Genomic DNA, 27,418 nt, shown 5'->3' with positions numbered 1-27,418 from the left:
TCATAATGATTCTTTTCAGGAATTCTTCTCACACTGCTTTCACAAAATCCTTACCTAGATGACTCCTACCTTGAATATACCTTAAGAATGTAAAATGCTTATCTGATTACATCTCACACCTTGGCAGAACATAAACAATGTAAAGTTTCAGTATTTTTGTTTTCATCCCATAAAGATGCCCCTGTTGCTTTAACCGCTTGCCGACTGCAGCACGACTATTTATTGCGGCAGTCAGCCCCCTACAGGCAAAACGACGTAGGTCTACGGCGCTCGCCCACGAGCCTCTAGGGGGCGAGCGCGCGCTTCCGGAGGTGCGCTCCCGCCCCCACTCGCTCACTAACATCCCCGCGCGAGTGGCCAGCGGCTCCGATGTCCGCCGGTCACTCGCGATCTCCCGCTGGAGAGGGAGAAAGGCAGGCGGCTGATGTAAACAAAGCCGCCTGTCATTCTCCCTGGTGTAACTGCAGAGATCATATGATCCTGCTATGTAGGATCGTTTGTCTCTGTGGTTACATCACAAGCCACGCCCCCCCCACAGTTAGAATCACGCCCCTAGGGATACATTTAACCCACTGATCATCAATAAAGTTAACCCCTTCCCTGCCAGTGTCATTTTTACAGTAACAGTGCATATTTATAGCACTGATTACTGTAGTAATGTCACTGGTACCCCCAAAAGTGTAAAAAATGTCAGTCAAGGGTCCGATCTGTCCGCCGCAATGTCGCAGTCCCGCAAAAAAAATCGCAGATCACCGCCATTACTAGTAAAAAAAAAAAAAACAAAACAATAAAAATGACATAAATCTTTCCAGTAGTTAGTAGACGCAATAATAATTTTTTAACAAACATATGTAGCAGAAAACAAATTGGCCTAAAATGTTAAAAAAAATTTAGAATTTTACATTTTTTTTGGGAATTTCATATAAAAAAATGTGAAAAATATTGTTATTTTTTCAAAATTGTCATTCTTTTTTAGTTTATAGCGCAAAAAGTAAAAATCGCAAAGGTGATCAAATACTACCAAAAGAAAGCTCTGTTTGTGGGAAAAAAGGGACGTCAATTTCATTTGGGTACAGCACCGCACGACTGCGCAATTGTCTGTTAAATTCATGCAGTGCTGAATCGCAAAATAGGCCCTGATCTTTGAGCAGCCAAATCCTCCGGGGCTTAAGTGGTTAAATAGGAATTAGCAGTGTCATACCTGGGCATACAGATGGCCATTTTATTTCTTTATCATAAGTCTGTTTTTCATAACCCAACAATATGTATATTGAAATGCAACCATTTTGGTGAATACTTTTTGTAAGCTACATTCAAAAGATCTATAAGGTTATGTGATTTTTCAATATCCGTTATCTTTTTCAAAATCTACATGTGGCATTATTGCCTTTAAAAATACAACAAAAAGTGATGCCATTATTAGATTTTGGAGGGCTGCCATTGCTGTCCAACAGATTTCCTATTGGCTTTTAATGGAAATTAGGTTGCCTCCACTTATTTGATAAGTATATGTTGGTATATTGTCTTGTACAGATACCATTTTGATGTAGTGCTAAATGTTTGGAATGAATTTGTATAAGTATTCATAAAGTATAGAATGAAGGAAGGATCAGAGTTTTTATGGGATATTGTTACCGTGGCATTTTTTTGTCTTTTTGTCATCGGCTCTATCATTTTTAAAGACAAACTATTTATACTTCATTGTACAAGTCTTTTGTTTGTTGAGTATGATCTATTGCTAGGGTAGACCTTGAACTTGTAGACCATAAAGGTGTCATTACATATGTTTAGCAAGGGAGATGCCTCAAATGTCATCAGCACAGGTATTTTTAAATGTAAACTTGCTATCAAGCTGACAGATGGAACTAAAAGTGGGTACATAGGCATCCACATCTGGAGTGCCCATGTTCTATGTTAAAGATAAATTTAGATACCACACAGATCTTAGAAGAGAAGAGTTACAGTGCACCCAAGTATAGCATATGCTGGAGAAACTGCTGAACGCTGGTGCTATACTTGGGTGTACCATAACTCTTCTCTACTAGGATATGTGTGGTATTAAAATTTATCTTCAACAGTGTAAAAAAAAAAAACTTTCAGCTCTGATGTCAATGCATGAATTAGCAGCTCTAATTTTTCAGAGCTGTCATTCTCCAGCTGATACAGCCACACCTGAAGTGTAAACAGCGGAAATATGAATTTTTGCTCAGGACAGCCTGTCAGGCTGCCATTCATTGTGAGGATCCTCCAAGGTAGAAGAAAAGTCTTTCTAACGTCAGCGCTGAATTCAGAGTCAGAAACCACCTGGTCTGATTTGTCCCACTATGACAGGGTGTTGAGTTGTAGTGGTCTGGAGTGCAACTGGGCAAAAAAGATTGTCTCAGTGTAGGCTACCACCAGCCTCATGACTCTAATGGTAAAGCAAAGAGTCAGTTGTTTCATATTTGAATTAAAAACTTTGGGTTGAGCTGTGCCTTAGATAAGAATAAACATACGCACATCAAACATAAAAATATATATTGAAACAATGTCCACCCACACAGAGGTTACTGTATACAGTACAATATTCAGTACAGGAACAAGAACATAGTGCAAGCAACGCATATTGTCAACGGTGCGTCACAATACATACAATGGATTATAGTTTTAGACTTGGTTCACACCTTAGCGGCTTTGCGGCCTTTGTTTACTATGCCTGCGTTTTCTGCAAAAAAAGGTGCTTGCACCTCTCAAAAATGCGGCCGCAGGCAAATCCCTTCTGCACAATTCAATTTTCTGGTTGGAAACACTTGTAAACTTAGTGTGATGCTGTTTTTATTTGGAATCATGTGAGTGTACATTTTTATCTTGAATACATTTTTTGCATGTGAACATACTACAATATGAGAGGGCTTTACTCCTTCTCTTGAGATACAACTTTGGGAAGTGTTATCTACAACTTGTGACCATTGCCTGCTTGGAGGAGCTTTAAGGTGAGCCTGTCAACAGATGGATTGGATCCCTTGTAAACCATACCTAGGGCTTTCTGTTTGAGTGTTTTGAGCACCTGTAATAGGGATCAATTCCATCTGGTAAGACGCTGTGTGCGTCATTGTTGGAGGTGGTGAATCTCTCTCTGGGTCACAGACCTTGCTTTGTGCACTGGTCCAAATCATTTGGTGGGGGGGGGGGAATTATAGTGTGGGGTTGTTTTTCAGGGGTTGGGCTTGGCTCCTTAGTTCCAGTGAAAGGAACTCTTAAGATATTCATGCTCCCAACTTTGTGGGAACAGTTTAGGGATGGCCCCTTCCTGTTCCAACTTGACTGCGCACCAGTGCACAAAGCAAGGTCCATAAAGACATGGGTGAGCAATTTTGGGGTGGAGGAACTTAACTGGCCTGCACAGAGTCCTGACCTCAACCTGATAAAACACCTTTGGGATGAATTAGAATTGAGACTGCGAGTCAAGCCTTCTCGTCCACATCAGTGCTGGACCTCACAAATGTGCTTCTGTAGGAATGGTCAAACATTCCCATAGACACACTCCTAAACCTTGTGGACAGCCTTCCCAAAAGAGTTGAAGCTGTTATGGATGCAAAGGGTGGGCCAACTCAATATTGAACCCCTACGGACTAAAGCCCCATACACACGCGTCAATAATTGGCCGTGAATTTTCAGCCAACGTCCGATCGGCCGATTTTCGGCTTGTTCGTATGATGCTTCCGACAACCGACTCCGACTTTTCGGCCGAAAAAAATCTGGTGTGCAGGCTATAAAATTTTTTTTGGCCGTCAACACAACGGCCGATTTTCCATCAGTCAGTACAGATTTCGGCAGACAAAAATCTGATGAGCAAGACTGGGCATGCTCAGAGAAGAAAAAACACACGGAAAGTAAACCAGCACATGACATCACTTCTGAAGTAGATTTTTGTTGGCCGAGAAAATTCGTGTGCAGTCTAGGCACATTCCAACCAACAAAACACCACTCTGGACAAAAGTCGGACGATCGGTCAGCCGATAATCGTTGCGTGTGTACGAGGCATAAGACTTGGATGTCATTAAAATTCATGTGCATGTAAAGGCAGGTGTTCCAATACTTTTGACAATATAGTGGATTAGTTAATGGATGCTGCATGCAAATAAAATCTATACCATTTCTAATAACCTGCAAATCAGTTTAAGGATCTTCAGATAATTTCTTATTGATCTAATCACCAGACAATTGAAACATCGCTTCAGACTCATTGGTATCATTGTGAAGAGGATTGGGACTATTTCCCCTATTGTCACCTGATTCTGTTTTTGCTTGCATGCATTTTTTCAGGTGTACATCCTTTCCTATTTATATTCTATCTAGAACATCATATTTAAATGTATCTCATTTAATGGCAAAAAGGTGTGTCTAATTGATTTCAAGAGGTGTATAATGTGTTTTCTAAAGTTTTGTGAGATCACCTGGCAATAATAAAGCACCTGCCCTAAGGCTGGCCATACACTATACAATTTTCTTATTCATTTTCCTTTAGATTTACCTTAAACTATGTAGTGCAAGGGCATGCATGATTGCATACAAATTGAAAGTGTTTAGGTCTGACTCTATATTACATGGTTTTGGTAAATCTAAAGGAAAGTTGAACAAGAAAATTGTATAGTGTATGACCCTGTTCTGTCAAAATTTGCTATAGGCAGGCACAGCAGTGAGGTTTTTTTTTTTTTTTTTTTTTGCTTGTTTTGGACAATAATGTTCCTTTTTTTTGCCATAGGCAAACATAATGATAATATTTTTTTTTCTGTAGTTATAGGCAACAACATTGCTCACTATAGGGATCCCCCTCCCTACCTTATTGATTTATCAACTTGAATAGTCTGTATTATATGGAATTATAGATTAGAGGGGGATTGTGTTATAACATAGGATGTTATTTTTGGACATTCTTCTTCCCATTTTTATCCCTTTACTCACTCAATTTTTTTCTTACTGAAAAATAATGTATAATGTTACTTTTTGATACTGTTTTAGATTTATATATGAAAGTTTTTAAATGTTGTGTGTTTGTAATTGTTTTCATCCATTTTTTAACAGTTTCTTGTCATGGGTTTCTCTACTAATGAGCATTGGGATTAGAGTCAGCTGTGTTGCTGACTTCCTTTGCATTCGCTGAGTTTAGGAAGGGAGAGCAGTATACAGTGTATTAGCTATGACTTAAAGCAATATTAAACCTTGTTTTTTTTTTTTTCTTTTTTTTTTTTTTAAATAAAAAATATGTTATACTTACCTGCTCTGTGCAATGGTTTTGCACAGAACAGCTCGGATCCTCCTCTTCTCAGGTCCTACGCCGATGCTCCTGGCCTCTCCCTTCTACCGGGTGCACCCAAGCAGGCACATTCCTGATCCACGGCTGTGTGTCCATTCATGCACAGAGCCGAGGCTGGCCCCTTTCCCTCTGTTTCCTGATTGTCTCCCGCTGCTGCCAATAGCCAATCAGGAGTGCAAGTCCCTGGAGAGGTATGGCTCTACGGGAGGCATTCTGTGCTTTATCCTAACATTCTGATGAGCGGATATGCCTTAAAAGGGACCAGGACCTTATTTTTGAACATGCAAACCTGGGTGGATTGGAAGAACATTGATGTTTCCTGGATGACATACCATCTACCAAGTTTTACCCTAAGGTTTATTTGAATTTTAACTAAGGTGAGAGTTCTGTGAGCATGGAGGGGTTGCACGGAGGTGGAAGTGCACCTTTTGGTTTTTTACTAACGCATGAGGTTTTGCTTATATCAAGGAAGTGAACTGTTGTATATACCACATTTGAAGATTTTGATTTGATCACAATTATTCATCTAACATTGATATTGATCTACAATAGACTTTAAGATTATTATGTTTGTACAATTAGCACCACGTCATTTGGGTTTAAAGTTTTTTTATATATGTATATTTTGCACAATAGTGTTTGATGATGTTTATGATTGATGTTTATGATGGTTTCTTGAGTATTTTTTTTACACTAAATCGTGGGGCTGCGTAACTCCATTTACATTACACCATTATCTGGCCGCTTGAATTGCTGAGCTGTGATGTCAATCCCCCCACATGTGCGTGGGAGTCTCAGCTGTGGCATGGGTATGCCATTTCTTCAGAGCGCATGCGCAAGTGTCATCACCGGCTGCAGAGACATTGAATATCTCCTAAAGGGTGCATGTTTAGGAGGTATTCCTTGTACCTACAGATAAGCTATAAAATAAGCTTACCTGTTGGTACAACTATCCAATTGGAGTTCACTACCACTTTAAAGCAGAGCTATCACATAAAACATAACATATTGCACTCACCTAATCACATCATAATAGGAGGGTACTAGCTGCTATAATCTGCTACTTCACAAACCACAACAAAATTGTAGTCTGCAAAAAATAGTCTGCACAGATCGGCGGCTCGATCCCCCGCTGAGAAAAACGGAATCCGTCCGACGGACGGATAGTGTGAAAGGGGCCTAAGTGTGATAAAGAAAAACAGGTTACCAAATGGACTCTGCTGTCTGGAACACGTTGCAACTGGAACACTTTGCAAAGGGCCAACATAATTTTCAAAGTACTTCTCATTGTGCTATTTAATAACTGTGAATGAGTTAAGGCATATGTGCAAGGAATAGTATAACTATATAATTATGAATTGTATGTTCTTAAATAACGTTTACCAATTGCATCACAGTGTATCACTTGTTCACTTGGAATTATTTAAAGTTCAGCATTAATTAACATACATTTTTGTGCAGTCATTGAAAGAAATGAAGATGGCAGTATTTCTCTTGTGGAACTGGATCCTCCGAATCCCTGGGAGTCTGATCCAAAGATTCCAGTAGACTTGGAGGTGGGGGAGTTACAGGTATGCTTGTTGTTTTAAAAAATGAATAACATTTTACAGTGTATTTAGTTATGCATTTTATTCATATTATAGCATTCACATGTGTCTCAAACCTTAGAAATTAAAACTGAACATAACATGCAAACATGCATAAGTACAGGTTACTTATAGTAATGGAAAATGCCTGGCAAAAGAGTTAGTAGCTCAATGTTCAGGGAATGGAAGCTGGGTAACCCTGGTGTACCAAGATTTAATCCTGAACTGTACCTGCCATAAAAAGCATTTGACAGGGCCGAACTCCCAGAGAGCAAGGTACAGAACATGTGGGGACTAGCTGGAGTTGTCTTTTCTACTCCTGACCTTTACCACTGTGGGTCCTTTGTATGGCCTTGGAGCCTGTGCAATAGTCCTTTAATGTGTGTGGCAACAGACTACCTGGGAGTAAATAACATCTGGGAGTGTACCCGGTAGGACTGGACTGGATAGGGGACATTTTGAGAGTAGCAGTATGTTGATGGAGAAACCATTCCATCCCTGGCCCTTACAGCTGTCGGTACTATGGCTTGGTGTACAATGACCTCGAGCTCAGGGACTAGTATACTATTGGGGAGTTATCCCATCTCTCTGGTGCCTCCTAGAAGAGGGACAAAGGGAAGATGGCTGAAGATATATAATTGCTCTCTGTACTTGTGCTGCATGATATTGTGATTGCTGATGATAAAGATGCACTAAAGATCTGCCAGCATGACAAAGCATTAATTAAAGAAGAAGCAATTGTGGAAAAAGTACTGAAAACATATCTGTGAGTGGACATTCCTTTATTCCCATGTGGGCCTATGATCAGGAATATCATAGGCGGGCCTATAGCCGGCAGACATGTGGCCAAGATAGTGGACCAAAGGCAGGTATGTATCACGGTCTGAAGTCCGGCTCGGAGGCCAGTAGCTATAGCAGAGGAAGCTCACATGGGAACCAGCAGGAGAGGAACACAGGTAGGTCACCTTGGCAAATGAGGCAGGCTCACCTGAGGTGTGGAATCGAAGTACTAATCGGTGTTCACAAGAGCTCCTGATGGTGGAGATGGATTTTGCTGCATGTTAGCACCAGGTCACGGTCCTCAGGATCGCCCCACCAGGAGGTGAGCAAGCCAGGGTCCAGTAGAATATATCGCAGATAGGGATCAAGTAGGAGCGTAGTCGAGGAACAGCCAAAGGTCGGCAATGAGTAGTTGCAGGTTGGGATTAGGCAGAAGCGTAGTCGAAAAACAAGCCAAATGTCGATAACAGATGATCGTGAAGATATGGACAGCAGCAGGAGAGACATGCAAGATATTGGCTGATGAAGGCACAAAATTCTGGCAACCAGGAAGTGCAGAAACCTGGCTTAAATCAGGAAGTTCATGGGAGGAGCAAAGGGTTCAAGGTTCAAGGCAATTAAGATTCATGGCAGGATCATTCAAGGATTTGTCCAGGGAACTGTCCAGCATTCCAGGTGGCTCAGCAAGCAGCGTCGCTGCCAGACACAGCAGAGGTCCCAGGTTCAAGTCTGGGGACAGCATAGGTGCCAACAGCTGTCCAATCCATGTCTCTTTCGTGGTTGTGTGTGAAGATCTTAAGGGAGAGTGTAAGATTCTGGTACCTCCGGTACCCTTAATCACCACTTTCTCTGTAATGCGTCCCACCTTTCTCTTCAGGTGGTACGCATATACCTTTAAGAACGATGATGTCACTGCTGAGCGCCACAGAGCGGCTATTTCAACCGCCGGCGGTCTCACTCACATTGTTCGTTCAACCTGCCTTGTTATCCACATGCTTTCAAGCCTGTCTCTCGATCGGAACCTCCAGCTATTCCCTTCACCTGGAGCAGACCGGAACCTCGCTACTGATCCCTGTATCTCGCTACCGGATCATTCCTTATCTACTGGACCTCTCTAAACGACTAACATTACAAGTGATAAGTACCCCGCAGGGGAACCCTCCATAACCTTATTGCACTATCTACCTATGCACATTAAGGACTGTTACTACCTATCCATACTATCCTATCATCTGCACTGTTACATAGATTGCTAGCTCTTGAGCCTACTACCATCTATCATCTGCACTGCTGCATAGATTGCTAGCTCTCCTGTCTACTACTATCTATCCTTGCACTGGGTTAGTCTATCCTGTATTTGTCATCTGCTGTCCTCACCACCTGTTAGCATACTCGATACTAACCTATCTGCATTCCTAATACCATCTTGAACTCTCCTATACAAACCTATCAAGTGATTACCATCCTTGTCACTGTTCACACCTGTCCCTTCAGCACATCACCTTCATACTATCATATACATCCTATCACTCCAGGAACATCTCATTGAGTATGTATATATCTGTATGTTGAAGCTGACAGGCCCACGGTGATGAGTCCTGGAGAGTTGGATCTGGTATTCAACACATCTCTACATGACTACTGAGTGGAGATTTTGCAGCTGCAAATCCAGCCTATAATAAAAACGCAGGAGCGTTACAGAGAGACAGTTACAGAAGTAGCACGTCTGGCACTAACAACCACACCACAATAAAAATAAACGATTTGTATAAAAAAAAAAAAAATTGAAGTATAGAAAATTCTTAGTTTTCAATGTGTTTGGATGTACAGTAGCTAACAGACTTCATTTTCTTCTGTTTGTGTTTCCACTGAAACAGACAACATGGATTTTGCTTTTGTCTTTTTTGTCATTTTTCATGATTGTTTATCTTGTTTGTTTTGACTATTTTTTTTTCTGTGCTGCCCTTTCACCTTACCTTAGCCTACCCCTTTCAATTGCAGGATGGGGGGTCCCTACATAATTTTTGTTTTGCCTAGGGTCCTTGTTTAAATCCATATCTGACCTTTATCAGGAATAAGGGTCTGGTATGGATTTTAAAAGTCTATCCCCATGTTCTTGTTTTTTAGTCTTTTTTTGCACAGGGTCCCCATTAGAAATCTGTCCAATATCTCTAACTAGAATAAGGCCATAAACACACAAAACACACACAAAAAAAGCAATGATCTGGGTTCTCTCTTAAACCTTATCTTTGTTAAGAGGCTGCTATGAGTTTAAAAGGTGACCGCAGGCAAAAGAAATCATGGGGTTAAGTTCCAAAATCCACACCAGTTCCTTAGCATGCAGCTGGCTGGCTATGTGTCAGGGTGCCATGAAACCAGACCACATGGGAATGCCGGTAAAATGAAAGCAGTTTATTGAAGCAAACAACAAAAAAATGCACAGCAAGAGTGAGGAAGCGAGATCAGGAACAAGCCGGGGTCAAGTCCAGAAGCGGGTAGTCATCCAAGCTGGAGTCGAGTCCAGAAGCAGATAGTCTGCCGATACAAAATCATTTGCTGATGTTGGGTTGTCTGCCGATGCGGGGTCGAGAGCCAGGAGAGTTGTCATCCAAGCCAGGTCATACACGGAGGAACACGGAGAACAGAAGACTGCTAGCAGATATGCACATTTGAAGCACAAATGCAAGGGCAAGGACTGCAGCTCATCAGGTGATAGATATAGTCAGGTGTGCAGCATCATCACTATGCGACACCCAGGCAGCAGGCAAGTGACGATGCAATCAGTGTTTATAAGAGGCCGCAGTCTGCACATGTCCAAGATGGCTGCCAACAGGAAGGCAAGGTAAGACCTTGACAGTACCCTCCCCTCAACGGCCCCTCCTCTGCGGAGCAAAAAAAAACTGTTTCTGAGGAATACAAGCATGAAAAGCGCGGAGAAGGGCGGAAGCATGCACATCAGCGGAGGGAACCCAGGAGCGCTCCTCAGGACCATAACCCTTCCAGTGCACCAGGTATTGAACCTGACCTCGGAACAGACCTCATACTGCCCACAGGAATGGGACGAGGGCGAGGAAGTGAAGTATAGTGATTGCAAACCAGTGGCTTCAGAAGTGATACATGAAAGACATTGGAAATACGCAGACCAAGGGCATAGGCCACCAAGTTCACCTTATGGAGGATGCAAAAAGGACCAGCAAAACTGGGTGCCAGTATTGGAGTGGGCACCCTGAGGTTGAGATTACGGGTCGACAACCACACCCTCTCCCCGACCTGGTAAAAAGGAGCAAATAAACATCTCTGGTCTGCCTGGAACTACTAACGCTGTGCAGAGACCTGTAAAGACTCTTGAACTTGCACCCAAAAGGAACGGAGGGCATGAAGATGATCCTCCACAGCCGGGATAGCCTGTGGCGAGAATGACTCGGGCAACACAGGGGGTTGAAACCCATAATTGGCCATTAATGGAGAAATTCCAGAAGACGAGTTGATGGCAGAGTTCCTGGCAAATTCCACCCCGGGTAACAGATCAACCCAATTGTCCTGATGGTCAGAGATATAGCAGCGGAGAAATTGCTCCAGGAGAGTTGAATACCCAACTGGGAGCAAAAGGCGCACCAGAACCTAAAGACAAACAATCTTCCTAGGCAACCTGTGTAAATGGAAGACCTCCCTAACAAACACCAAGGCAAGCTCCTGAGCAGTAGGCATCCTCTTAAATGGAACAAAGTGGCAAATTTTGGAGAACTGGTCAACAACCATGAGGATAAACGTGTAAACCCGAGACACAGGAAGTTCCAAAATAAAATCCATGGCCAGGTGAGACCAGGTACACTCCCCATTGGGAATGGGATGTAGTAGGCCCAAGGGAAGGTGCAGATTAGATTTGTTCTGGGCACAGACCAAACAAGCAGCCACATACACAACAACATCAGTGCGGAAAGATGGCCACCAGAACTGACGGGAAATAGCCCAGGATATCTGGTTCTTAGTCTTGGAATTGTGGTATGTGCACAACAGTCTGATGCGCAACCCCTCAGGTACAAAACATTTGCCAGCAGGTCTCTCTGTGGGAGCATCAGTTTGGGCAGCCAAGATCTGTTCCCCAAAAGGAGAGGTTAAGTTGGTGCAGATAGCAGCCAGGATATGATCTGAAGGTATGACCGTTGTCGGCACAGAGTCCTCCCTGGACAACTCAGAATACTGGCGAGACAAGGTATCAGCCTTAACATTCTTGGAGCCGGGCAAATAGGAGACCACGTAGTTAAAACAAGACAAGAATGAGGCCCATCTGGCCTGACGGTGTGTGAGCCTTTTGGCCTCAGAGAGATACGTCAGATTCTTATGGTCGTTGTGAATGAGAACAGAAACCACAGAACCTTCGAGCAAGTGTCTCCACTCTTTGAGAGCCAGGATAATGGCCAAGTGCTCTCTGTCCCCAATCTCGTAATTGCATTCAGCTGGAGACACTTCCTTGTGGGTTCTACTCCAAGAAGCTAAGGGTCCATCGGGTGTCTGACGCTGAGACAGGAGGGTGCCTATTCCCGTTTCAGATGCATCCACCTCTAGGACAAAGGGCAAACCAGGATTGGGATGAGACAGAATAGGAGCCGAAGCAAAAGCAGACTTGAGGGCCTTGAAAGCTTGGATGGCAGCAGGCATCCAATTATGGGAATCGCTGCCCCTCTTGGTCAGATCTGAGATAGGTTTGGCCATTGAGGAAAAGTTCCTGATAAATTTCCAATAGTAGTTGGCAAACCCAAGGAAACACTGAATGGAGCAGAGACCACTGGGGCGAGGCAATTTTGTAGAACAGCTGAAATCTTCTGAGGAATAGGAATAGGAGGAGCAGCAAGATAGGACAGAATAAGGGGGCCCTCTATATTTGTCCCCCCTGAGGACATTTATGAATGCCCTCTAGAACATGCATCAACGTACTAAAGGACATAGCAGATCACAGAGAAGGATGCAGGTCCATTGAAATTGGCCCTTTACCATTGATTGCTGTGAAAAATCACAGTGATCACACTTGTAAATAAAGGCTGCATGTTATAGCACTCTGTTTCCTCTCACAACGATCGGCTGTGACAGGAAACAGAGCATTTCCTACAGTGATGGTCACTCTTTTTTTTTTTTTTTTACCACAGTGTCACCAGAGTAACCAACCAGTGTCTCTCATTGGCCACTTTAGCCACACTATGATGACACTGTACTGGGATAACAAGTGATCAGGGGCACTGGCTAGCTGCTCTGGAAACACTGTGCCAGTGTACCTGATCACTAGTTATACCAGTACAGTGTCAACATACCAGTGCAGCCAGTAACAGTGTTCCTGATTGCTAGCCACCCCAGTACAGTGTCATCATAACAATGCAGTGCAGCCAGCCAGTGTCCCTGATTGCAGCCACACCAGTGTAGTTTCACCAGACTTGTGCAGCCAGCAACAGCAAAAATACTCATTATGCCTGTTAAAAATATCTTGGGCATTTGTTTTCTTTAATGCGTTATTTTTTGTGTGTGTTGATACTGTCATGGCTCTCCAGGGCCTTCAAAGACCTGATAGCTAGTCAGGAAGTTAGATGCCTAATATATGCTCCTTAAAAGCCCAAGGTGCTCCTTGGATTGTAAGCCCCTCTATGTGGCAGGGCTACAAAAAATATCACATATGTGGTATCCCCATACTCTGAAAAAATAGCAGAGGGTGTTTTGGGGTGTAATTCTAAGTATTCCCATACAGTGTGTGAGAAATATTTTAATACTTTACAGCTGTGGGTACAAAAAACATACCTTGTAGAGTCTACTTTGCAAAATGTGTTCATTCTTTGGGTGTTTATTTATGCCCCTTGCATGCCTAAAAGTGCTTATTGGGTATTGGGCTCCTCTATGTGTCTAGGTAGCAAAAAAATATCAGATATGTGTTATCCCCATACTGGGAGAGAAAAGAAGAAAATGTTTTTGGGGTGTATGTCTTAAGTATGCTCATACTGTGTGTGAATATATCTTATTATTTAGCAGTTTTTAAATGTATTTCTTTGTTTACCAAAAACTTGTGGCAAATAATGTCATCCTGAAAAGACTCAACATGTGGCTAATTAAATACATTGAAGGGTCTACTTGTCATTTTGGGGGTGTTTCTTCTGTTCTGGGACTTTGGGTTCCAAAGAATTATGATAGGAAGTTAGGTAATCAGATGCAAAATGTATGACCCGTGATTGCCTGAAGGTGCTCCTTGGATTTTTTGCTCCTCTTTGCATCTAGGCAGGGAAAGAGTCTCACATATGGTATGCCAATACTGAAGAGGAGTAGAAAAATGTGTTTTGGAGTATAATTTTAAGTATACCTATGCTATGAGTGACAGATAATTTGTTAAAATTACAACTTTGTGAAAAAAAATACAATTTACTACACAGAAAAAAAAAAATTGTGCAAAAAATTACAAGTTCAAAAAATTAATTATGCCTCTTACAAAGTACGTTTGAGTATTTTACTTTCTAAAAATGTTTAATTTTTGTGGTGTTTGTTGTATAATTTTCAAATAAACTAATTAATATACACTACTTGTTTGTTCCTTTACCAACACAAAGGTAGCTGAATATATTCACAGCAAAGGTTGTGTTAATACATGCTTTACTGATGGAAATCTGGCCCTGCACACTCTCATTCTTGCTTTCTCATTTTCTGTGTCATTTTTGGATGAAATAATCATTCAGTTTACTTTCTGATTTTCAATAACAGCCCAATCATGATCAGAGATTGTACAAATACAAGCAAATCTTGGAGCAGTTGGACTGTTTCATTGTTCTGGCAGAGGAGCTTAAGTACTGCTACCATACAGAATTGCTTATTAATGCACAGATTGATTTCCAAGAATTTTAGAAAATATTCCTGTGGGTAATTTTTGGTACTTCATTTTTCTTTGGAAAAGAGTAAAGCAATAAAAGTATCAGAAACCACTCATGTACTGCTATCGGCATTGGGTGAGGACATGGCACAACCCAATTGAGAGCAGGCATATGTCTCATTGCTCATCTATAGCTATCCTAATTTTTAGGCTAACAGCTCATTTTCTTTGCATATATACATTCATTTTAATTAGAAACAAATTTCCCTCACCCTTAAAGGTGAACTCCAGTATTACCTTCAGTCTTGCACAGTTGTACAGGCTCCTTTCCTGTATTGAAGTTGCTGCTCACAATGTGCACTTAAAGTTGCAGCAAATGGGATAAAAAAACACCCCATTTTTTTGTGTAGGGGACATACAAATAATGTATGCATCATCTAGCACTTTCCTCAGTACCTTTCACTGTCCCTGGCCTATCCAATTCATTCATTAGATTTTAATGTAATCAACCGTAGAGACTTAGCATCACATGTGGACTTTACCTAAATAAGCTTGTTCCTGAGCGATGGTGTTTGCCGTGCATTATAAGCTAGCCACTCAGGGCTGAGTTGTACTGGGCTCAGGCCTCATCAGCTTAACAGGGGGGCCCAAGGCAACTTTATTGTTCATTCCTGCCTAAGTAAATACATTGATTTTACTACATCACACCCCTGCTTCTACTTGCTTACCAGGGCTTAAATTATATTTTATGTATCCGGTCAACAGAGGGGCTTAAGAGGTGGGCCTTTTTCTAATTTTTGGTGCGTAGGGGGATAAAGTCAGTGCCACTGTTTCACTGCACACCAGGTGGGTGGGAGGGGTTTTAGGTGGGGTTGGAGGGGGTCCCATCAGGAAGGCTGTACATGGCCCCATGATTTCTAACATCAGCTCTGTAGCCACTAGACCATTAGCCCGATGTGGATTGTAGTGGTCGCGCGAGCGACTCATTACCCATTGTATGTGATGCATGACAGTCATGTGTGGCCCCCCTTATAATGCATTGAACACACCATCGCTCATATACAAGTTATTTAGGTTGGTTCCACAGCATGGTATAGCATGTGGTATGATTCTATACCATTGCATTATAATCACTGATAATGAGGTTGGCGTTAGGAGCTCAATTTCAGTGTTTGCGGATAATATACAGTACGCAAAAACACAATTCACACCAAGATACAAATAGTAACTCACATGCTTCTAGTATATAGACAATGTTTGCTCATCCTGGAGTTCAGCTTTCCCTTTACATAGAATCCATAGAATCCATAAAATAGAATCATAGTATTTCTGGCGTTAAACTTTTATAAATAAACATTTAAGAAATGTAAATTGAAAGGTTAATTTTTTTTAAAAACAATAAACATGTTATACTCACTTGCTCTGTGCAATGGTTTTGCACAGAGGAGCCCCGAACCTCCTCTTCTGAGATCTTCCACCAGCACTCCTGGCTCCTTCTCCCTTCCGAGTGCTCCCATAGCAAGCCACTTGCTATGGGGCAACTCAAGCGGCTCGATCCTGAGCTGGGCTGTATACATCTACTGCATGCCTAGCCTCCTTACAGGATTTAATTGACAGCAACAGAAGTTAATGGATCCCACTGCTGCCTCCATGTCCTGTGAGGAGAGAGAGAGTAGCGCTGCTGCTCTTAGGCACAGTGCTGGATCGGGATAGGACTTAGTATTTAGGAGGGGTTGGGGGGAGCTTACCATGTAAGGTTTTTTTTTTTTTTACATTAAAAAGGAGAATGCATTCATGAAAAAACATCCTTAAACTTTTACAAGCACTTTATTCTGAGAGTTAAATTTGACATTTGAATTCAGTTACCTATCAGATGTGAAGAGTTAAGTAACCTTTGGTTGTGGGAGTTATTTTTAAAGACAATGCTTCCTTTTAGTTTTAGTGCAATGACTAGTATATCCCAGCATATGCCAAGAACTTTGCTGTTGTTCCTGGCACTACACCCCTGAATTCAATTATTAGTAATTAAAAATTTCAGTCTGTTAATCTATAAGCAGAAACAATTGCTCTCATATTTGAGCTCTTGACTGCTTTCAGTATTAGGCTCCGTTTCCACTTGTGCGACTTGCGGTGCGACTTGACACATGTCAAGTCGCACAGCAAGTCAAAACCCATTGTTTTCAATGGGGCCCGTTTCCACTGCCGCGGCTTCAGTTGCGGCGACTTCAAAAGTAGATCGTGCACTACTTTTGAGCCGCCTTCAGTGCGACTTCCCTCTATATATGAGGGACAAGCCTCACTGAAGCCGCAGTTTACTTTCGCTACGAAGTCGTGCTAGAAGTAGCACGACTTCGTAGCCGCACTAGTGGAAACCGAGGCTTAAACAACTTTCATTACTAAAGGATTTGTCCTGCATGTCCATAAGACAACAAATTGCTGATCCATGTTTGATTTTTTTTGTCAGTTTCTGTTGAATATCTCTTCATATATGGCCATGACAATTGAATGTTTAAACCTTTTTTTATAATTTACAGATTACCTATTTAACTCATGCCTGCATGGAAGTGAAGCTAGGGCAGAAGTATATGGTATTTGATCCCTGGCTGATTGGTCCTGCCTTTGCTCGAGGATGGTGGCTGCTTCATGAACCTCCATCTGACTGGCTGGAGAGGTTGTGTCATGCTGACTTAATTTATATAAGCCACATGCACTCTGATCATCTTAGGTAAGTGTGCACTTTAGGATGATTTAATATGACTCGTTTTCATCAACGTCATATACCCTATTAAAATGGAACTGAATTTAAAACGTGCAAGCAGGAAGGGTTTTTTTATTGCCGAAAAGACATAGAATGTCTCTTCTGCAATTAAGGCTTTTTACCTCCTTACTATACACCAGATGCTTCAGAATGTACACAGAGCTGTGCATACGCAGCTCAGTGTACATTCTTGCCATGCCTCCCTGCAAAGATAAATGTGCACATGTGTGGGGGATATTTAATTCCAGCTTGGCCTGGAACTTATGCACTGTGCATCAAAACTGTTCTTAGGATAACTGGGTAAAACAGGTGCATTCTTCCACTATTGGTGTAGTGCCCTCCCAGCTAGGCTGATTTAGGTTTCAGCTCCGCTGTAATGAGTTGGGTGGTGATTGATTGTTTTAGTCTGCTCAGGATTCCTAGGCTGAGAGTTTGATTGCTTCCCCTTTCCTCTGGAAAAAAGCTTTTAGAGCATAGTAAGGGATAATTGGAGGTTTTTGAGCTTTTCCTGATTACACCCCTACACCGAACTTTTAAAAGACTTTATTTCTGTCACTTAGAATTATCTCCCTCTGTTATATTTTTGGAACTGTTATTTAATCTAGTCAATTCTGAGAATTTTATATCTATAGGATTTTCATGCTCATTTAGATTCAGTTAATCCCTGAATTTTGCAGTTAATTTTGGCCACAGGATCTTTTTATATATTCCTTTTGGGTTTAATGCATTTATCTTGATGTATTATTATTTGTACAAGTTTAATGTGCATACATTTGAATATGCTTATTGATTGTGTTTAACTTTATTCACTAAGGTAATGATTTGTAGTGCTGCACGTTATGACCTTCCAAATATTTATCATGCCCTGGCCAATCCCTGGAGGGAGGCGTTCAGAAGTTTACAAAGTTACATATAGTTCCATAGTTAATATGGTTAAAAAAAGACACAAGTCCATCTAGTTCAGCCAATACGGTGGCTGGAAATAAGAATTGATCTCCTCTTCCTAGCGACCTCAGGTGTGTGAAAAAAAATGGAGGATAAAGGCAGTCCTGGCAAAAGGTCATCCAGTGCCCAGGGTAAAAATAGGAAAACTACACCCCCCTCCTACTGGACACCCCAAGTGGGAGGGGATGCAAAAATATTTATAATATTTCTGGCATGCTATGAACTAGTGCCAATGTTTGTGGTACACTGCAGCAACCTGAAAAGTTCTGCACACCAATATTGGGCTAACAGTGGTGAGAGAACAAAATGTCCCTGGGTTGCTGATTTCACTGAAAGGAAAACCATGTCCTGAGTTGGTGGTGCCTCTGGAATTAATAAATGGCCCTAAGTGGTGTCACTGAAAGAAAAAAATGTCACTATGTTGGTGATGTCACTGGAAAAAAGACCATTACAAAGCTACCCCCACCTCCCCAGTATAGAGCTTCTTCTTCAACCCCCACCAAAATCCATCCACATACACATTATAAATCTTCTCATTGAGAAGGAGTTTAGGTGTTTTCAGACATGAGCTATACCCCCCGGTAAGCTGTCAAAACCAACAGCTAAATACAGGTGGTAGAGTTATTCCACATGCCCTTTGCATATATGCGGCTGCCAGGTGGTAAATGCTATGAGCTCATTACTCATTCTCCCATAAATATCCCCAAACACCCTGCTCCCTCAAATTCAAAAATCCCCCTCCCGCCACAATCCCAGTCCAGAGTTCTTCCACCCACCCCCAGCTACTTACCCAGTCCACAGTGCAGGAGGAGTGCCTGCCTGGAGGCTGGACTGCCATGCTCTCTTATAGTGCTCATGACAGCCCAGCCTCCTGGATGCCACTCCTTCTGCACTGAGGAGGCGCTGTCACTTGGGCCTCACTGTCAGGAAGCTGGCTTCTACTTTTAGAACAAGTGAAAGAGGGCTAGTGCCAGAGGTGGCAGTACCACACAAAAAAGTCCTGCTGACAGCAGTTATACAGCAGTTACTCCTGTCAGTGAAAAGCAGGGAGAAGGGAGCTGCTGGAGCTCCCAGCATGACCCCCCCCCCCCCCGCACACATAGAGCTGCACGTGCCCCTTCTACTCCCACTTGTCCCAGTCCTGGATATAGGTGTATTAATGCTGGATGTGGAGACTCATCAACCTGTTCAGGGCCCACAAGAACCTCTACAATCTTAGTAATGCCAATTACAAGAACCATGGCAAGTGGCAAAGGGCCTGGGAAGAAACTGGCATAATTGACATGCCTGAAGAACTCTGATAGCACAAGACACCACAACCCCACACAGAATAACAGGAAGCAGATATAAGGATGATGGGGATGTATGGTGCCGCTGGCCGAAACAGAAATGCCTGAAGCTCAAAAACACATGAAAAAATCAACTGAAAATACCCATGCTCAAGTGTGAATGGGACATTAAAAGCAATTCACACATGAGAATGTTGGTGCTATTTTCCCCCAGTCATTGTTACACAGGATAGTTTGTCAAGTCTTTGAACCTTCAAACATAGGGGGAGATTTACTAAAACTGGTAAACACAGAATCTGGTGAGCTGTGCTAAGTAACCAATCAGCTTTTAACTTCAACTTTTGCAATTAAACTTTGACAATAAACCCTAAAAGCTGATTGATTACAATAAACAGCTGCACCAGATTCTGTGTGCTACAGTGTTAGTAAATCTCCCACATAGTGTTTTAAGACTCAAGAAGTCACTCACCCTAGCGCCACTGAGATGCCAATGAGTCACTGCAGAAACTGCAATGCCCTCCACAACAGAATGCCAATAATCCCATCCTTGCCACAGCAGCTAGGAATAGGCTCCAGCAACTGCAGCTTGTTTGATCTACTCTGTTGTGAGTTTGAATGCAGCACAAATGTAAGTGACTTCCTAAATTTGACAGCACTAGATTCACAATATCAGTGGGTTTGAAATAGTATCCTTTTGTATGAGTTACTGCGGTTATAGAGCACATTCCGATGCGTGACTGGCAGGGTAAGCAGACAAGTTTCCCACAATACACAGGTGGGGCTCCACATCCTTCTACTGCCTCTGCTGTTAGCATTCCAAAATCCTGCCCTGCATGTCTAGTCTCTGCAAATCATAACTCATTCAATATTTGTCAGTGCTACGTGCAGCACTTTGTACCCTAAGAGAGAGCGGGGGGGGGGGGGGGGGTCTGACCATCAAAAACAGTGGTTATTTAAATCTTATTTTAAAGTACTTTTATGGCCTACAATATGTAAATACTTTAATAATGTCTTACTATAGTCATTTATTAGCAGGACCGATTTAAAACTTCCCTTTTTTTTTATGAAAAAGTACATTTTTATATTTACCACTGATTAACGGTAATTCTTGCACAGTATGCATTGAGGAGCTGCCTTCCAAATGAAGGTGGCAGTTTTCTTGCTGGTACGCAGGCAGAATCAGTTAGAACCAATCCAAAAACTTCTCAGTGGCCACTGAATTGATTAATTCATTATATCAGAGACAAGAGATGTTACCTGATACATAGTCTTTTGAGACCAAAGCAATGGCGTTTCTAGGAGGACCAGCAAATAAAAAAATAAAGCAAACACGCCCCCACTTCTGGCTGCTGATGCTTTCTACAGAAAAGTGGAATTGTGATAATGGAAAAAATACAACTAAAACCAATATTAAATCAATCATTCCTCTGTGTTGCACCATAGTAGTGAATGAGTGTGATTGTTTGTTTCCACAACATTAAAAAAAAACTTTTCTGTCAGAAATGTATAAAGCAGGTTGTTGCTGTATTCTGATGCTCTTTTGAAAATGCTAGATGCTCTGCTGTCTCTAACTTGGAGTTTATGACCCAGAACAAGCTTACTGACAAGTGATGTTAGAAATGATCTACATACTTCATTAAGAAGAGGAGGTGGTGAGGAGCTGCAAGAATGCCATCATACCGATCATAGACCAAAAGGAAAAAAGGGTGGGACTATTTGTAGGCATAATCGGACACCAAAAATATCGACTAATATGTAAAAAAAACTTTTCTTCACTTTTAAAATCATAGTAAAAAATATCCACAACTAGGAGGATATATGGGCTAAAGGGGTATAGGCATAATAGAAAAATACAAAAAGGAACTTCTACATAAGGAGAGACACATGAGTTGAGACATCCGACGTGTTTTGAGACTTTGTATTGTGCTCTTCTTCAGGGATGCTCATGTACAGTCATGAATAATAGTTCTAAAATACAAACAACAATGAGTACATAACAATTAAAAACTGCCATATACCATAGTACAGTGCATGAGACATGATGAATAACATGAAATGACCACTGACCAGATTCCCAGGTGATGCCTCACTGTCAGATAAAGCCCAGAATATATATATATATATATATATATATATATATATATATATATATATATATATATATATATATATATATATATATATATATATATATATATATATATATATATATATAATGTGTAAAAGCAACACAGTTGTCTGTGCTGGTCCCGCAACCTTGGCTCAGCAAGCAAGTGGACATGTGGACAGACCCCTGCTTGAATGGGTGATGCCACTGGGGGTACAAATGTGGAGCCAAAAACCCAAAAGGGATACACCCAAGGGCTGTATAAGTGAATGAGCCATGCAAAGAACAGAAAAAAAAAAAAGTTCTTCTCCTTATGTATTTTTAAACAGAAAATACAAAAAAGGAGTATATATATAGGTGTATATAGCAATATAATAGTCATGTATGTTCATATTAGAATCAGAATCAAAGGCAAATTGTTAAAGGCCAGCACTTACATCTAAGAAGATAATCAAAGTTCACATACAGGTGAAGTTGCAGCCAATGGAGCACACAAGAGGGAGATATTAACTGGATCAATTTCAAACAACAAGTCAGCTAAAAACGAAAATTAGAAGCATATCAGCATAGGGATCGACCAATTATCGGCAAAGCCGATTATCGGAGGGCTGATATTCACTTTTCCCGATATATTGGTATCGGCCCCGAAACTTGCCGATTATTACCGATATTGTCGTGACGTCATTGCGTATGTTGCAGCCATGTGCCTCCGTGCATTAGGCCTAACCTTCAGCCTTCTTAGGCTGCCTCCATCGCCTAAGACAGCCTCGTCTGGAATCGGGAATCTCTCGGGAGTGTATAATACAGCCATACACCCACCCACAGCAGCCCTTTGCCAGCCAGCCACCCAAACCCAAAAGCCCTGTACCAGCCAGCCACAGGCACTGTACCAGCCAGCCACCCACAGCCCCTGTGCCAGCCACCCACCCACCACAAGGTGCCAGCCACCCACCACAGGGTGACAGCAAACCAACCACCCACCACAGGGTGCCAGCCAGCCATCTACCACAGGGTGCCAGACAGCCATCCCCCCACCCACCACCACAGGGTGCCAGCCACCTATCCACCACAGGGTGTCAGCCAGCTAGCCACCCACCACAGGGTGTCAGCCAGCCACCCACCACAGGGGGACAGCCAGCCATCCACCCACCACAGGGTGACAGCAAGCCAGCCACCCACCACAGGGTGCCAGCAAGCCAGCCACCCACCACAGGATGCCAGCAAGGCAGCCACCCACCACAGAGTGCCAGACAGCCAGCCACCCACCCACCACCACAGGGTGCCAGACAGCCAGCCACCCACCACAGGGTGCCAGCCAGCCATCTAGAAGAGCAGGATGCTGCAAAAAGAGAAAAATATCTAAAAAGACAACGGACAGAAGAGAAACTTCATCATGGCTGAATAGATGCCATGTTCAGTGTTTTATTGGGGCCTCATGCAGAGGATTCTTCTGAATCTGCAATAGTGACCCTGGATGATGAACTTCATCTCTATTTGAAGGAACCAGTAATTGACAGAAGTGGTGATCCTCTTCAGTGGTGGAAAGAAAATGAGGCACGCTACAAAAGACTTGCTTCTCATGCTAGAATATACCTTTTATGCTCCTCCTTCCTCGGTACCAAGTGAGCGTGTTTTTAGTGAAGTGGCAGCAATATATGAAAAAAACAGAAGCTGTTTAACTGGAGAACATGCTGAAATGTTATGCTTTCTGCACTATAATCTTGTTCTACTTAACTGGGAGTATTGAAAGTGAGTAGTACTAGTGTCCAGTCCACTGTCTTTTGCACTTCAGCTACTAGATTTAATCATTGCAGACAGTGAGTGCACTACTGCAGCAATTTATGTAAATTTTGTTTTGGGAGGCCTTAGTTATTATTTTCCTAGCACTTTATTTTTTTACAGTTGTCTACAGTTGTCTACTGTTCTAGGACTCCTTCGTTCACATGATATGAAACTGATGTACCAGCAAGTGAAAGCTGTGCTGTTTTCCTATCAGTTTTCATGCAGGTAAGGTGTGAAGAACGAGCCTTTCATGTTAAAAATGTTAATAAACAAACATTAACATGTTCAATACCAGATTTGTGTCAAAAATTGGCATTGAGGCATCACCTGGGACTCTGGTCAGTGGTCATCTTATGCTATGCAAAATTGTCTCATGCGCTGTTCTATATGTCGGTTTTTATATGCTATGTACTCATTGTTTGTTTGTATTTTAGAACTTCTAGTCATGACTGTACATGAGCATCCCTGAAGAAGAGCACAATACCAAGTGTCGAAATGCGTTGGATGTCTCAACTCATGTGTCTCCCCTTATGTAGAAGTTCCTTATTGTATTTTTCTATTATGCCTATACCCCTTTAGTCCACATCTCCACCTAGTTGTGGATGTTTTTTACTGTGATTTTCAAATAAATTAAAGAAAAGTTTTTTACATATGTAGCACCCTACAGGTAGGTGCTAGGTAAATGTTTAGTGGGCCTTGTCTGCCTAACAGCAGGGCCATGATTTCTTTTTAGTAGGGTGCCATGGTTTCCAGGTGTGTCTGCTGAAGGGGGAGTCTCCCCACTGGCTCTGTGAAAGGCTTCTCATAGGGCAGTGGAGGAAACCCAATCAGGGATACATTCAGGCTTGTAACTACCCCAAAAGGCAGATTCGGCCGTTAAGGATTCTGGGAGTGGATATAAGTCTGAGGGGAGCACATGACAGGGGGTCTTTGGCGGGAAGCAGAGTACCAGGAGGGAGAAGGACGGCTGTCTCTCCTCCTGTCTGAGGAAGGTGGATGTCTCGGGTGCTGCCTGAAAATCCAGAGAGTGCTGAGTTGAGCTGAGGGGGATCCGGTGTGCCGAGAACCAGCGGAGATCGAGAGGGGTCCAGTCCCAGGAAAGCCTACACAGGTCGTGAGTACTGAGGATTGCCCCTGGGGGGTCTGCCTAGCGTCAGTGGGGACCACTGCGGAGAAGGTTCTAGGATCCAAGAGTCAGCTAGCTGTAAAGGGGGTACCTAGTCAGAGGACCCTGAAGTGATAGAGGGGGTACCTAGGTTGAGGACAATGAAGTGGTAAAGGAGGTGCCTGCAATTTGGGCCCTGAGAAGTTAATGCACTGTGTGAGTGCATCGGTTGAGAGTTGCAGGCATACAGGAAAACACAGCAACTTACCTCAAGCCAGGGCAAGGCTGGAGAGAGTAGTCAGTGACTTTGCAGTGTAAGCAGTATCAGATGTTCAATGTTCCACAGTCCTGGATCTTCTGGACTTAAGTTCGAGTTCCAGCACAGCTTCCAGAGATACAGTGTGTTCAAAGCGTCAGTAAGCATTGGCTAGTGTCGGCTGGCGTCAAGCCAGCGCTAACAGGCATTTTTGTTATAAAAGTCCCAGAATTTTACATAGTCGAGCCAAAGTAGTATCCCACTCATTCCCTTCTCCCATCCCCTAAAACTACAATAAAACAACCAAATGCCGGAGTTGTCAATGTGTCAGTTCTCACACCCAGGGCCGCATCTCACATGGGCTTGAGAGGTAAATGGTAACGATGGCAGACCCACCTCAGGCCGCAGGCCTGGAAACCTTGCTACACATATTTGTCGATATTTTTGGTGTCAGATTATGCCTACAAATAGTCCCACCCTTGGAGGGTTTTTTTCCTTTTGGTACATACTTGAAGTGAGGCAGGAAGTCTTGAAGCCAGAGGATCATTATGACAGGCACCATTTGCAGAAGGAGGCCAGCAGTGGCAGCTTTGGTGTTTCTCTCAGTACAGGTGTCCTTTGAAGCTATGTTTAATGGTCAAATCTTTTTATTTTGGCAAAAACCATGTTTTATGCTCTGCAACAAAGGATCTACTTATTGTAAAATGACTTTTTCCTCCAGGGAGAGCAAATTGCACTGAATGGCTACGATCATTTGGTACCATTTGTATCTTGTCAATAATAACCTAATATATGTGTAATTTTCTTGTTTTATTTTTCCATGCAGCAGGGGTATATTTACAGTATATTCTATAATAGCAAAAAGTTATTTTTCTCAAATCTAGTTATCCGACACTCAGAAAGCTTGCTAAAAGAAGACCAGATATACCAATATTTGTTGGAAAAACAGAACGACCTGTCTTCTGGTACCTGGACAAGAGTGGTGTTAACTTGACAAATGTCAATGTTGTCCCTTTTGGAATCTGGCAACAGGTAGAGCAGTACATTAAATAAAAAATTTTCAACTTTTGTGACATTTATTGCTTTATGTCATGTGTAATGATACAGTTAAAAGGGTTGTAAAATGAAACGAAACTACAAAGTTTTTAGGGTATAGGCTATCTCGTCATCTAGTTTTACTGTTTAGTAAATCAGTAACCCAATATACTGTAAACTGAAGGATGTGGGGGACTGTCTGGGAACCAGCAGATAATTAATCAGGTCAGAAATGGTATCTCCCTTATTTCATTTTTGTAGGTGACCCTGTTGCAATAGCTGGCAGAAATTAGAGCAGAATAACCCCATAAAGACTTATTTCCAGTGGTGGTGTGTTTAACCTTTTACTCTGTTTATAAGTTATGGCTGCTATCCAACATAGCTAGTCCCCCTCTGTGAGCTGCGGTTCTTTCTGCCAACCCTTATGTCAATACCAGTGTCTGGTCATGTTGGAATACAGAATTGTATTTTGTGCCACAACTACTGCACATTGGTATTTAGTAGAGATATATTCTTCAACCAGTAGATGGAAGTGTTTATAAGTTTGTAGCTGTATCTATGGTATGCTCTATATATTTTCCCTGAATAAAGTTCCTGTTACCTGTCTGCAATTAGGCAGCTAAGCCCATGAAGAATGTGCACTGTTTGTTCTATAGGGCTATATACAGAAATCAGGTAGTGATGTAGGAGTTAACAATGGAAACCACAACATGCAGCAGGGGACATACTATCCAACACACAAGAAAGTGTTGGATAATCAGGACAGCTGTAGCTCATGAAGAGAATGAAGATTTCCCTTGCTACTCTGCTCTACCTTTTGCCAGCTAGTGACAGGTTCATCTTAAGGGCCATACACACTATAAGATTTTCTGAAGACTTTTTCCTTCAGATTCACCTTTTCTATGTAGTGCAAGGGCCTGCCAGATTGCATACAAATTGAAAGTGTTTAGGTTTGACCTCGTATTATATGGTTTTGGTAAGTCTAAAGGAAAAAGTCTTCAGAAAATCTTATAGTGTGTATGGCCCATTAGCCTCACACAAGGCATACATTTCGAAGCCTGTGTTACAAAATGCACTAAAGACACACATTATATAACTTACCATTTTATAAATCTTAAGAACTTCCAACTGAATTTTTTTTCTTAAGGTGGATGCAGATCTGAGATTTATGATACTGATGGATGGAATTCATCCTGAAATGGATACTTGTATTATTGTAGAATACAAAGGTAATATTGCTTTTTTTCCATTTCTGTTTCCAATATATTTTGATAAATGGTAATTATTCTTAAAGTATAACTAAAGGCAAAACCTTTTTTTACATTTGGATAGAGTGCAGAGGGGTTAGAACATCTGTCAGTCTTTATTGCTGTCTTTGTCCCCATTAGGGAGATTCACCCTCTCTATTGGTCTGGTTTACTATTATCGTTGAAAGAAAAAGAAAATCCCAAAATTTGGGTTGTCCCCAAAAAAGTAATAGCATGGAAATCTTCCAATAAGGACACTAGTTCTGCTGGCCTGGGGGTCCCCAAGGAATTCCCTTCATTTTGCAGGGATTTCCTCTCACTTGAAGTGAAGGGAAATCTCCGTAATGGGACACAGATGGCGAAAAAAAAATCTGACAGGAGTTATCACCCTCCC

At 42.1% G+C, this 27,418-nt stretch overlaps 1 protein-coding gene across 1 annotated transcript in view; it reads left to right on the top strand.

The window, feature by feature from the left end:
* Nucleotides 1–27,418, top strand: part of LOC309556247 (cytidine monophosphate-N-acetylneuraminic acid hydroxylase-like) — a 250,871-nt gene that overhangs the window by 173,659 nt on the left and 49,794 nt on the right. Inside the window, exons 4-7 of the mRNA XM_082258661.1 lie at nt 6,758–6,867; nt 17,035–17,225; nt 25,627–25,774; nt 26,925–27,006. Coding sequence (XP_082114787.1) covers nt 6,758–6,867; nt 17,035–17,225; nt 25,627–25,774; nt 26,925–27,006 — 531 coding nt within the window. The remainder of the gene's footprint in view (nt 1–6,757; nt 6,868–17,034; nt 17,226–25,626; nt 25,775–26,924; nt 27,007–27,418) is intronic.

Source organism: Pelophylax lessonae (genome assembly GCF_965119305.1).
Source record: "Pelophylax lessonae genome assembly, chromosome: 5".
NCBI classification, from domain to species: domain Eukaryota; kingdom Metazoa; phylum Chordata; class Amphibia; order Anura; family Ranidae; genus Pelophylax; species Pelophylax lessonae.
The sequence above is the reverse complement of the archived record's forward strand: the minus strand, read 5'-3'. Positions and strand labels throughout refer to the sequence as shown.